This window comes from Protopterus annectens, chromosome 1.part0 (genome assembly GCF_019279795.1).
Source record: "Protopterus annectens isolate FY-2018-M chromosome 1.part0, PAN1.0, whole genome shotgun sequence".
NCBI classification, from domain to species: domain Eukaryota; kingdom Metazoa; phylum Chordata; order Ceratodontiformes; family Protopteridae; genus Protopterus; species Protopterus annectens.
In genome coordinates, this window is record NC_056725.1 from 60,700,070 (window position 1) to 60,713,252 (window position 13,183).

A 13,183-nucleotide genomic window follows, 5' to 3' on the forward strand; every position below is an offset into this window, starting at 1 on the left:
CTGCATGTATTTACTATAGGTATACATTTTAATTCTTTATGTAGTAGTCTCACTCTGAGTATCCAGAGGCTACTGTTTGTCTTATAAATTGGTCTCTGCACAACTTGAGTTATTGAATCTCAGAATAACATTGAAAATGTTACACTGTAGTCTTTGGATAACAGCAGTGCATGGTTCACTGATGTGTACGAGCGTGTGAGGAATGAAGTTCTTTGAAAAGCCCTAGCTTAGTGGATATTCACTTTCTGTCCCCAGAAGGGTGTTATTTCATGAATGATCTTTCAGGGTGTATAAAGATATGTATCTTTGTTGAAATACATTAATTTTAGTATTGTTCTGCATATGTCCAGTATGATCTCTCGTTCTGTTTTTTATTAATTTATTTATTTTTGTTCCTCATTTGTGTTGTACTACCACAGAAGCTTGGATCTGTAATTTTAGTACATGTTTTGTAGTGCAAAGGAATGCACCATAATGTATGGTAAGTATATAACAGAAAGTTTTTGTTCTGCACTGCCTGCATCATATAGTTTGATGTTATGTTGTCCCCATCTCACCTTTGTTCTTGCTGGTTGGGTTCGGAGCCGATCCTCTGCTCTGACTTGGCCATTTTACTATAGCTCGAGAGCTTATACTGGCTCGAGGCTAACCCCTATCCCAACATGCCTAGCGGTAGCTACCCAGATCTCGTTTGCTGCTTGCAGCGTCGGGATTGCGACTACTGGCTCAGGCTAAGTACTTAGTTTTTTGTATATTGCTATCTTTCTTTTTTAGGGTTATTTGCAGTTAATTACCTTTGTGGTGTCTGTTTTAGTCCTTGTTTAAACAAAACAACCTCCTGACATTCCTCAGCTGTTTTTTTTCTTGGCCATTGTTTTCTAAGGCCTTGCTTCCCCCTTGATTCCGTTTAACTTAGAGGGTTCATCTCTTCTTTCCCTCTTTCTGTTGGAGTAGCCATTTAAGTTAGAGGATCTACTTTTGGGGGAGTCACTGTTTTACTTAGAGGCTCTCCCCTTCTTCCTTTTCCAGTTAAAAAAAAATATCCTTGTTTGTAGTAGTGTTGTAGTTCTGTTTTTGCTAATGGTTACAGCCTTGTTTTTTTTGCTGTTTGTTTTCTGGTATCCAGCATGTCTAAAGAGTCGAAACTCCTCTGGCTTTAAGAAGTGCGACTCATGTTGCCAAAAAATGTCCCTTACGGACAGGCACAGAGTTGTGTTTACTGTTTAGGGGCTGTTCACCTGCAGGACTCGTGCTCTGTCAGTCACACTTTCAGTTCCAGAGTCCTGCAGGAGAGAAGAAAATGATTTTGCATGGCCTTCTGAAGAACTCTCAGAATCCTTTGTCTCTGGTTCCTCAGTCAGCTAAACAGTCTGAAAAATGCCCTAAACCATCCTCATTGTTTCTGATTTTGGAACATCCTAAGTCTACTGTGAAATCTTCATCTCTGTTCCCAGTGTTGGCTCTGACAAAGCCATGTCTCTGGCGGCTCCATCAGTATCTTCGGAGTCAGTCTGGGCCCAAAAAAGAACCAGGTCCCCCTTTGTGGAGCCGGTGTACTCTGCTCCACTGTCTCCTTTGTTGCAATCTGGGGCAGGCAGTCACCAGTCCTCCTCTTACTCCTCTTGGTCCTCCAGGCTTTCAGATCATGATGTGGAAAGAGTGGTCAATAGGCTCCTCAAATCACAGGCACTTGCCAAATTGCTATTGAGCCCAGTCCATAAGGAATTGGCTCCTTTGACCGATCCAGCTTCAGTATGGGTTCCTCCGACTCTCTTGAGCGCGGAGCCGGAGTGCATGGATGTTTTGGTGGTGGAACTATCGGCTCCAGTTACTTCATCGGTTCCGACTCCTGCTCTGATCTCCTCGATGTTTCATTCCATCGAGGGAAATTTGCGGCAAAGCTCTCTCGGCTCAGAGGGGGAAGTGGCATCAGACCCTTGTTCCGACCCTGCTCTCCCTCTTGGAGCTTCGGTGCAGGTGAGCTTAGATCCCACATCAGCCTCTGAGCCATCACTCTTGGTTCACAGGAGATCACTGGGTTCTTCGGAGCTGGAGGCTGTTTCGGCTCGGGAATGTGGTGCATTCGAGGTGATGAGCGTGCTGTCTCCTTAGACCACTCCATCCTCTGCTCCAGTGGCTCCTTCCTCAGTGCCTGTGCCTGTCTTTGCCCCTCCTCCTTCCTCCAAGCGTAGAGAACCTATGCCCCAAGATGCCCCATTGGGTGACCCCACTTCTTCAGAAACCTCCCCTGAACATTCAGAGGAGGTCCCGCAGAAGAAAAAAATGTAAGAAGAAATGTATGATGAAGCATTTGGACTCCCCTGAGTTCATCACTTCAGACACATGGTCCCCCTCTGAGGAGGTCTCCTTTTCGGACATCTTGGAAATCCTTAAACAGAGAGGTGGCTGGAAGTCCCTAGCCCCTTCTGAGGATGAGTCTATCTACCTGGACACATTTGGTTCCTGACCCTCCACCTCTTGGGTGTCTCCGCCTTTTGACCCACTTTTGTGTGTAGTGAGTCGGAAGGCGTGGAGCACTCCAGAGACCATGGAACCGGTTCCACAGAGACCAAATAAATTTGTAACTGCACCCGAAGACAAATCCTTCCTTTTCAAAGGGGTTCCTGTTGATGCTGTGGTGGTGGCAGCAGCCACTAAGAAGGAACTTGTGGAAACTTCATCTGCTGAACAAGGAGTCCCTGTACGATGGACAGATATGGGAAGCATATGTTCTCTTCAGTGACCTTTACTCTCAGGTTGCTGAATTATTTGTCACACTTCACACGACTTCAGAGGGATCTCCTAAAGGAGTTGGGAGATACTCTGCAGGATCATACAGCTGAGGGAGTTATGAACAGGGCGGCTTCCCAGCTTGCGACCTTGACTTCAGTGGTCAACTCCTCCATGAGGCTCATTTCTTATGCGGCAGTTGGAGCAAGTAGGGCAGCAGGTAATGGAGCTGAATTGTGGAGATGCTCCTGGATGTGCCTTTGTCAATTTGTGGAACCTTTCAAGTCCTCCTTTACCAATACCCTGTTTGATGGCTCATCCTTGTTTGGGCCTCAGGTAAGAGAGACTCTTACCAGGTCTGAAAAGGATGGCAGGACTCTCTCTGCTGTAGGAGTCCTTTTTCCACTCCATCTAGACCCTACCCTAAAGGTCAGAAGAGTGGGAAAATGTGGTTTCGAAAATCCCAAGGAGCTTCACCTGAGACACATGGAGAATTATCCCCAAGGGGCAGAGGGGGAAACAATAATGGAAGATGACGGCCTCGCAGTGTGGGGGGGGGGTCCGCAACAGCAGGGCAAAAGAGATACATTCTCTTCTAGGCCCTTCCAGCACTCCTGAAGGGAGGCCTGACTTGTCCGCCTCTGGAGGTCGGGGGCAGACTACCCAACAGCCTGGCAAACTATTATGAAAGATGCATGGGTACTGTCAATAATATCTAGGGGTTACAAAATTCCCTTTTCCCAGTTACCCCCCCCCCCCAGAACAAAACGTTCAATCCCAGATGTTCCATCCAGTCTTTGGGACCAAGAAATCCTAGAAGTACAAAGTCTGCTAGAAAAAAGAGCCATCCTAGAAGTCCTTGCAGACCAAATTGAATCTGGAACTTACTCAAGGTTCTTGGTTCCAAAAAAGATGCAACTGGAGACCCATTTTGGATCTCAGCAAGCTAAACAAATCAGTAAAAAAGTGAAGTTCCAGATGGTAACACTGCAATTCATTCTCCTCTTTTTGGGTCAGGACAATTGGATGTGTTCCATCGATCTCCAGGATGCGTACTACCACATAAAAATGGACAGGCAATCCAGGAGATTCCTGCGCTTCCAGCTGGGAACCAGTCATTCTCCGTTCAGAACTCTGCCCTTTGGTCTCACCACAGCCCCCAGGGTGTTCACCAAATGTATGGCAGTGGTCACTGCTCACCTGAGATGTCTAAGATTCCAGGTGTTTCCATATCTAGACGACTGACTCCTCACTGCTACCACCAAGCATCAACTGATCAAAACATGGGACTCTACACCATTCAAACCTGTTCCTAGCTAGGCATCACCATAAACTATGAAAAGTCTGCCTTGTTGCCTTGTCAGTCTATTACCTTTACAGGGGCAGACCTAGATACAAGAGGCATGATAGCAAAGCTGCCTCAAGACAGGGTGTCAACCATTCATCAACAAGTTTCATTCCTCATGAAAAAGACGAGAGTTCAGGCAAGAGAGGTATTGAAGGTCTTGGGCTAAATGGCTGCAGCAATTACTCACTTCCACGTGAGAATTCTGCAGTGGCTTCTTTCCACTCAGTGGTCTTTCCAGGATTTTTACCAGTGTCACACATGATCTCGATCACGGAATCCTGCAAAAAGGACTTGGTATGGTGGCTTATCTCTCCCCAGGGGACTCTGGGCAAGACCCTTTCTAGACTCCCATCCAGTAGCCACAGTGACCACAGACGCCTCCCAGATAGGGTTGGGGGCATTATCTGGGACAGACTGTCCAAGGAATGTGGCAACCACACGAGTACCACTTGCACATCAATGTTCTAGAGATGAGAGCGGTGCTTCTGGCTTTGCAAGCACTTCAAGACTCTCTACCTACCGGAACTATTGCAATTCAAACAGACAATATGTCAGTGGTATGGTACATCAACAAACAGGGCAGGACCAGATTTTACCCCTTGTGTCGGGAGGCCCTTCGATTATGGCAATGGGCGATGTCTTTCCAACATTTTGTGATTGTGATGGACATTCCTGGGAAATCCAACGTGATAGCGGACAGGCTCAGCAGGGCTATCTTCATGCCACATGAGTGGTCCCTGAAACAAGAAGTTGCAGACTCGATTTTTTGCAAATGGGATCAGCCATGCTGCATTCTTTTTGCCACTCCCCTCAACAACAAATGCAACAGCTACTTTGCCTTAGTCCTCCCAGGGATGCACTTGTTCATGATTGGCCCCCGGGACTACTTTATGCCTTTCCACCTTTTCCTCTGATCCCAAAGGTACTTCAGAAAGCAAAGTTGCTGGGTTGCAAACGCATCCCCATTGCTCCTTACTAGCCTCGTCAGATATGGTTTCTGTTTCTCTGCCATCATCTACAAGTGGAGCCTTGGATACTGGACCCAGTTCCGGACCTCCTGATGTGTCAGTCGGGTGTGCTGCATCCCTTCCTCCAAACTCTCAAGCTGACTGCTTGGTTTCTCTACTTCCAGTCTTAGCCAGGCTCCCCAACATTTCCCCGGCAGTACAGCACATCCTGGTATCATCTCACAAGCCCACTAACAGAAAGATTTACACTAGCAAATGGAAGAGGTTCTCTTATTGGGGAAAGAATAATGATATTGATCCCTCCACTGCTCCTTTTCCCAAGATTCTTGATTTCCTGGCCAAAACATTCGAATGAGGGGCAGCTGTAGCTACCATTAGGGTCCAACTGGCTGCCATCTCTAATTTTCATGTGGGAGAGTTGGGCTCTAACATGTCCCATAAGCTGTGCAAAGCATACATATGAGGTACAACCCTTTTATTACCCCCAGTAAGAGAACCCCCACCCCCTGGGACCTAAACTTTGTTTTAGCCTCTCAGGTTCTTCCATCCTTTGAGCCAGCAGCATCTTGTCCCCTGAAATTTCTGTCTTGGAAAACCCTTTTCTTGATTGCCATCACCTCAGCTAGATGGGTTTCTGAATTACATGCTTTATCTATTCACCTGCTGTATCTCATATTTCACAAAGATAGTCTCTCTCTCAGAACCAATCCCTCCTTCTTGCCAAAGGTGTGTTCAGAGTATAATTTAAATCAGTCCATCGAGCTTCCTGTATTCTTCCCCAGTTATGGCAACAAGGCAGAATATAGACTCCAATTGGATGTTCATAGACAATTACACTTTTATTTACACAGGACCAAGGACTTTAGAAAATCAGATCAGTTATTTGCTGGCAATAAACAATGTTCTCCAGTTTCAAAAGTGACCTATCAAAGTGGCTGTCAGACACAATCAGCTATTCTTATGATTTGCGAAACAAAAAACTTCCAGGGAAAGCCAGAGGACACTCAACCAGGGCCTTATCTACCTCTGTTGCTTTCCAAGCCAAATTGCCTTTAGATTCAATCTGTGCAGCAGCAGCATGGGCAAATCCTCATACCTTTATCTCTCATTACAAAGTGGATGTGGTCTCCCAGAATAGGGCATCCTTTGGTTCCACGGTCCTGAAGAGTTTATTCCGTGAGCCACCCAAGTACCAGGTGCTGGGGACGCGGTCCCAACCAGCAAGAGCGAAGGCAAGATGGGGACAACATAGCATAAAGAAGTCATGTACCTGCAATAACATTCCATGTTTGTTGTCCTTCATCTCGCCTTCCTTCTTGCATCCCCCCCCCCCTCCTTCCTGGAGGATCGAGAGGAATTCCTTCATTGGTTACACTGGCTGAGTTTCCTGTTGACATACCAGGTTAGTTGACTAGGATTTGTTGTTCCTTTTTCCTCCTTAACTTTACATGTGGATCGTCCCTTTATACACAAGTATTTCCTTTTGTGTAAGAGCTTAGTAAAAAATTTACATTTTGCTTTTATGGCCTAGTGTGGGCTAACACAAATGAGATCTGGGTAGCTACCGCTAGGCATGTTGAGATAGGGGTTAGCCTCGAGCCAGTATAAGCTCTCGAGGTATAGAAAAACAGCCGAGTTGGAGCCGAGCATCAGCTCTGAACCCAACCAGCAAGAAGGAAGGCAAAATGAAGGACAACAAACATGGAACGTTATGGTAGGTACATAACTTCTTTTTTTTTGCAGCATTGTCTTTCTAAACAGAAGAGTAATACCCTTTGGATTCTGCTTGCCCAGAAGTCAGGTCATGCATCTATTCACCAGTAGTAATTGTAACAAACGAGTGGTAAGTGTTTACTAAAGAGTACTGGGCAAATAAAGTAAATATTTCCTAAGATATGGGGTATTTTTTTAACTGCAACATAATGTCTACATTATGGCATTGCCTTTATTTAGGCTCCTAAATCCATTCTTTTTGCATTTTTAAACTTCACTCTCAAGGTTAAAGTTTGTATTATCTGGCCATAAGTCAGAGGGTGAATTGCACTGTTCATGCAGTATCACTGTACATTGTTTTCTTGCTTCACTGAGGTGATTATAAAATTTGTCCTGTCCAGGCTTTACAGTATAGAATCTTTGCTGACACCATACCTACCGTAATCCAAAGAGCAAATGGGCCTTGTTGGTCCCCCAGCATGCCTCTTAATTTTGATGAGTAACTGAAAACAAAATAGGGCAGCGGAAAGGTTTATATTTATGTACTTGAAGATATATTGCTCAATTTTAATATGCCTGAGCTACGTTATCCATGTTGCCTAGCTTGTTTGGTTGCTGTAGAAACTGCAGTTGGTGTAAGCCCAATAAATTCATATTCTTTTTCAGCGACATTATCAAACCATAGAAGAGTGAGTCGTAGTTTGATCTTGATGTGTGCAAACAACTTTAATGAAAAAAACAAAAGTTGCAGCATTCTTGAAGTAAAAGTAATAAAGGGGGGGATATAAGGTGTTGCTCACACTTCAAAAACATCTCTTCTCTGTTTGCATGACAGTAATGTTTCCCTAAATACTGTTAGTGACCATTTATGTACCCAAGGAAACAATTTTGTTCTGTCATGCACAAGATGATGATTTTCAGTGAATAGGACGTTGAGAAGAGTATGATGGATTTAGTACGAGTGAAGAGATTGTATTATAGAAGTTGGGTGGGTTCTTAGGAAAAGAAAGTAGAGCACGGATGAAAGCAAGCACTGTTATTGATTTATAGGCAATGTTTATCTATCAGTAAGTACTAGGCTGCGTATCTTTGTGGGCCATTTTAAGCCTAGTCAAGTTCCCCTTAGAGGTGAGAATCAAACCTTAACCATTATGCCAACTTATTTTGCTTGTTACTGTTGTTGCTAATATTTCATAGGAAATGTATGTAGTATATGCTGTCGTTACTTATTTTTAGTTGTCTGTTTAAGGCAGTCTTGTATTTTTTTCAGAGACAGCATTAGAAGAATTAGCTGTGCATTAACCTTGGAGAGGAATGAAACATTGCGGAAATCTACAAGGCTATTCAACCTTGTCAGAAATGCAAAGGACTCTGTAAGTTTTGTGCTGTTCCAGTACACTGTGAATGTGCCAATCCCCTATATTTTCTGTTTAATAAAAATTATTTTGTTTATTACTGAAATTTTTCATAGCAGATTGGTAATTTTCATACAGTGTTTCATAGCAGTGATCCTGTTTTAGGATTAGCAGCCATATAGACAATAATACTTAGGAGCATTTTGAGGTACATAATAGCACTGTGACATTGACATTCATTTTTGCATTGTTACAAAAACTGACTCAGGTTTTGCGTTTTGCTAAAAGACCAACAGATGAGAGACACCATCACAGAAGTGCCACAAGGAAATGAAATGCAACTATTATGTTAATAGAGGGGGAGAAAAGTCAGGAATGCGTTCATAAAGTTCATATAAGTATAATAGAACTAGGTGAGATTCAACAAATGGTGCTACAGCAGCAACCAGCTACAAGATGTCTTACATGGTGCTGCAACAGCAGCTACAGGCTGTCTTTACCAGCCCATATTCCTAGTGGCTTGTGCCACCTGGTCAATGAAGAAGGGGTGATTTAGGTAACGCAGCATGATGAAACTGAGCTTTCAAAGGGACGGTGTGATTTAGTGGTTGAGCATCAGACTCCCAAATATAAGCACATGAGCTTGACTGCAGGCCAAGACTGTTCATTCTTTCAGCCAAATTTGCCAATGACTGCAAACTGGGCACTGTTATCTGGTCATCCACGGATCAATACAGCTACAAGGTCTGAAATTTATACATATACTTTGTTTCAAAAATGGTCTCAAAACTAATTGGAAAAAAATGGAGCATAGTAGTGTTTGGCAGAAAAGTTGCTCCCTCCTCATGTTATAAATGATACTCTTAAGACAAGTATGGTCATAAGACACCTAGGTACTTGTGTGGATAAGTTTCAATCATGTTTCTGCCATAACCAGGAAAATCTTCTATCTGGCCCAATTAATTTCCAAGGTAATATCTTCAAGAGAGAAAAAAAATCAGTCCACTATTGTACTCTCCCTTATCAGATCCATCATTAATTGCAGTGCCCCTATGGTATGTACATATCCAAGCATATCACTCAGTTGGAGGGACCCCAAAGATTTCTAACCAACAAAATTAAAGGTCTTAAGTCCTCCAACTACCTTTCCAGTTTAACATGACTATCCTTATACTCAGTAGCCCACAGGCTGCTGAGAGATGACCTGTGTCTTGCTTTTCAGATCAAGAAATACACACTTTTATTGGACTTCCTGTTTTTTCACAAAACCAGTGGTTATACAACCATATGCTCTAAGGACCCAAGTGTACACCAACAAATTAACAAGACTTGCTGGAGGGATTGGTTCCTTACCCAACATATTTGTAAGCTATGAAGTTACCACTACAGTTCAAACTATTACCTTTAAGGGTAGTCTTGATTGGATGGGTAGACATAAATTTGCACCAGGGTTATCATTTATGGTCATCCTGTATCAAATATGGTCCTGACAGATTTTTGCAGATGAGCACTATTACATGCTTGAAAAAAAGTGGCAAGAATTTTTAAGTTTGTCTGCTTTAATGGTGGATATGGCTAGGTATCTTATGGTCACTGAGATTGCTTCCCTAGTATGTTCCTAACATGGATTGGTATAGGCAGCTTCATGCCTGTTAAACTTGTAATGGTGTAAGAAATATTGTTCTGAATGGGAAAGTATTTTGCTTTGTGTCTTTGTATTTTACTTTGCATTCTCTAAATGGAAAAGTATTTACTTTGCATCTTTACAGTATGATCATATCTGTGTACTTCAAATTCACATAATCCAAAACCCCTGCCGTATGTTAATCTATATATATTTTCTGTATTAACTTTCTATTTTTTTCTGTGGAATATTTCAATATTTTGGAGCTTTTCTCCCTCGGCCTCAACTGAAAATGGGTTTCTCACCCAGTGGACTTTCCCGGTCAACAAATGTCAATAAATACATTTTCCTAAAAAGGATTGCAGGGAGATGTATTTACCATATATGCTTGTGATTCAAGAGATCATACATATAACGTGGGAGAGATGAAGCGAAATGCATCTGTAAGATATTTACACTTGTTAACTAAGAGAATGGCAGTGGTCATTAATAAAATGCCAAAAAACAATATTTACAAAGACTGAAACAGGCGTCACTAACCTCAGGATCAGTAAGGATAAGAACAGCCATCTTAAGTACAGCCTAGGTAAACAAAAAAAAAAATCAAATGTACATTTCACTGTAAAAAAAATGCAAATATTAAAAAAATAAGAAGATGTTTGAAAGAAAAGCATGCTACCCTTTTTCTTTTCATTTAAAAAAAAATCTGAAAACCACACTGGCTCCATTTGCATTATCTGTCTGAGATAATATGCAGTGCAGCAAAGGTGTTGAGAGGGAAAGGGCTACAATACACTGAGATAAAAAGAGGTACATGACAAACCAAAATGTTTCCATGCTGCTAAGCATTCCTAATACTTTCCAGCCTTAGTCTTTTGAGTTACCAAAGATGTACTCATTCTTGTCGGATTAAATTCTCCTTCACCATACTACACTGTAAATTGGCATGACTGAGTCCTTAAGGACAAATTAAAAGGGAGGCATTGATGTAAGAATGCTAGATATAGTATCAAATGGTTTATGATTTGTAATTTGTTAAATATTTTCCAAAGATATACATATGAATATTTGCATGCCCGACAATGACTACAGCTTTTTTTTTAGTGCAACTGTATGTCACTTCAGCATCTGCGATCTTGCACTTGGACTGTGACATTTTGATTTCTTTCCTGTGGCTGCCTTTTGCCTTCAGATTGCAACAAATTTTACAGAGGCTGTCTTATCTAATGTACTAATCATAAAAACGTATCTAATCTACTGTAGACCTACTTGTTTCAAAATGGCATTGTGTCTGAGCTCATCCCCTTCCTCAGCACTGTCATGCTTTTTGTTTTCTTTTTCAAATAAATGGAGCAACTTTCCTTGTCAACTCTTTTAGTGACTTAGAACTGTATGTAGTCACAAAATATGGCTAACCCTTTATACATTAACTAGAGGTGCTATGTTATGGTTTGGTTTCACATGCCATTCTTGCAAAATATAAATGAACAAACTCAACAGTTATGCTTATCCAAGTCACATTTCTCCTTATTTAGGACAGGACCATTTTTTTTCACTCTTGTTTTGAGATTCATTGTGTTCCTTTTCATATTTGCTATACTCTGTCTTCACCAAAGTTGTTTGCATTCTTGATAATCTGTATTACTTGTTTTTTCACATGCTAAGGGATTTTGACAACATAACTCACCTAAAATGTCAGTTTCTTGCCTCAAGTCTGTGTGGGTAGAGAAGGTTGCATTGATTTGTACTGCAATGGCAACATTCAAGTTTGATACACAGACCTGACCTGAAGGCTAACTGACAAAACACTTTTGCAGTACTGATCTCTGAGATGATGCCATCCACTAAAGCCACTAGATGTGTTTCCCTCTGAATAGTTTTACTGGAGTCTATTATATCAATATAAATCCTGACTTCACCTGGATATTATCAGTTTATGTGGTATTAATGTGGGGCAAGCTTTGTTGTGGGGTCTGATGCTTCAGTAACGTCCATTTGCTAGTGATTATGTATTTCCTTTTCAACCTTTTTGGTCAAATGGAAATTACTCTTTAATTTCTCCAAGTCTTTTGGGTTTTTAATACCATAATGGGAATGGACCCCATTCCTAAGTCAAAGTATGATTAAAGTTCATGAAATTAGTGTTGTTCCAATCTTTGATGTTAGCCAGAAGTGATCTTCGCAGCACCAGCAATGTGCCCAGTAATGGGTCCTGCAATTCGTATGGCACAATGTGTATTGGTAACATCCAAGTACGATTGTAAATTTTTTTTTTTTTTTTAATAAGACCCGTTGCTCCTACTATTATTGGAACTGTCTGGGTATCCTCCTTCCACACTGCACTTGTTTCTGCCTGCAAATCCTGGTATTTTGACTTTGTCTCTTTGTACATGACATGCTATAGTCACTATATAGCAATTTCCATCATCAAGGCTGCCTTTTTCTTTTCATGGACTACTCTATCTGGTTTTCCCATGCCTATTTTTTGAACTGTTGGTAAAGGCTGAGCCCATGAAATATAAACTTCATGATTTTCCATGATGCTTTGTGGCTCGTGTTTCCTGTCTTTTTCAGTTGCTTCAGTATTACAATGTTTGCACAATCCTCATTGCAACAATCTGCCACATTATTATGCCTTTCAGTATACAGTTCTACCATTAATATATCAGCCAGAAACAAGAAGTGCAAATGTTTTCAATTCTGTTTTACAAAACCTGCATTTGTCTGTTCTCCCTTATGTTCAGTGGACTTTGTAAATTAATGTGTACGTAGTCCACTATCTTGGGCCACTAGTCTTAACCTCTCATCTTTTGATTTAAATTCACCTCCTCTTAACCATTCCTGCATTCAATCCTGGTCAACATGAGGTTGTTTATGCATTTTCTACATTTCTTGCCTTCTCATCTGAACCTTCACCTTATAGTTTTTATTTTGTTTTATGGCGCATTCAGTTGGTGCTTAATTTTTATCTACTTCCTGTTTGATTTCCAATCTCACTTGTCTTCTGCTAAACTAAGTAGAGAAGTCATCTTAGACTTATTCTCCTCATGTATGAAAACTTTCAGTATGTTTGGATCTTGTGAGGTCAGCAGATATGTATGCAGTCCCACGATTACAGATCTATAAATGTAATCAATTTTGAGGAGGCCCATACCTCCTTCAGAACAGGGAATATATAATCTTGTTATGCACTAATTTTTATAAATCATTTGATGAGCATGAAGAATCCTCCTTGTTTTCTCTTCCAGTCTATCCAACACCTTTTGGGGCAAGTCAACAAGTCAATCATTCCAAAACTGTAAGTTAGGACAGGAAGAACAAACTGGTTAATAGAATGGACTTTGTTCCTAGATGTCATTGCTATTTTCAATATTAATTTAAGTCATCTGAATTATTCCTTACTAAGTTTTATTCATATTTTTTCATGTTTTATTGTTGATCCTTT

At 41.4% G+C, this 13,183-nt stretch overlaps 1 protein-coding gene across 1 annotated transcript in view; it reads left to right on the forward strand.

Moving 5' to 3' along the window:
* The window catches only part of LOC122811525, a 1,751,548-nt gene that overhangs the window by 1,361,761 nt on the left and 376,604 nt on the right, over window positions 1-13,183 (forward strand). Inside the window, exon 11 of the mRNA XM_044083457.1 lies at window positions 8,030-8,132. Coding sequence (XP_043939392.1) covers window positions 8,030-8,132 — 103 coding nt within the window. The remainder of the gene's footprint in view (window positions 1-8,029; window positions 8,133-13,183) is intronic.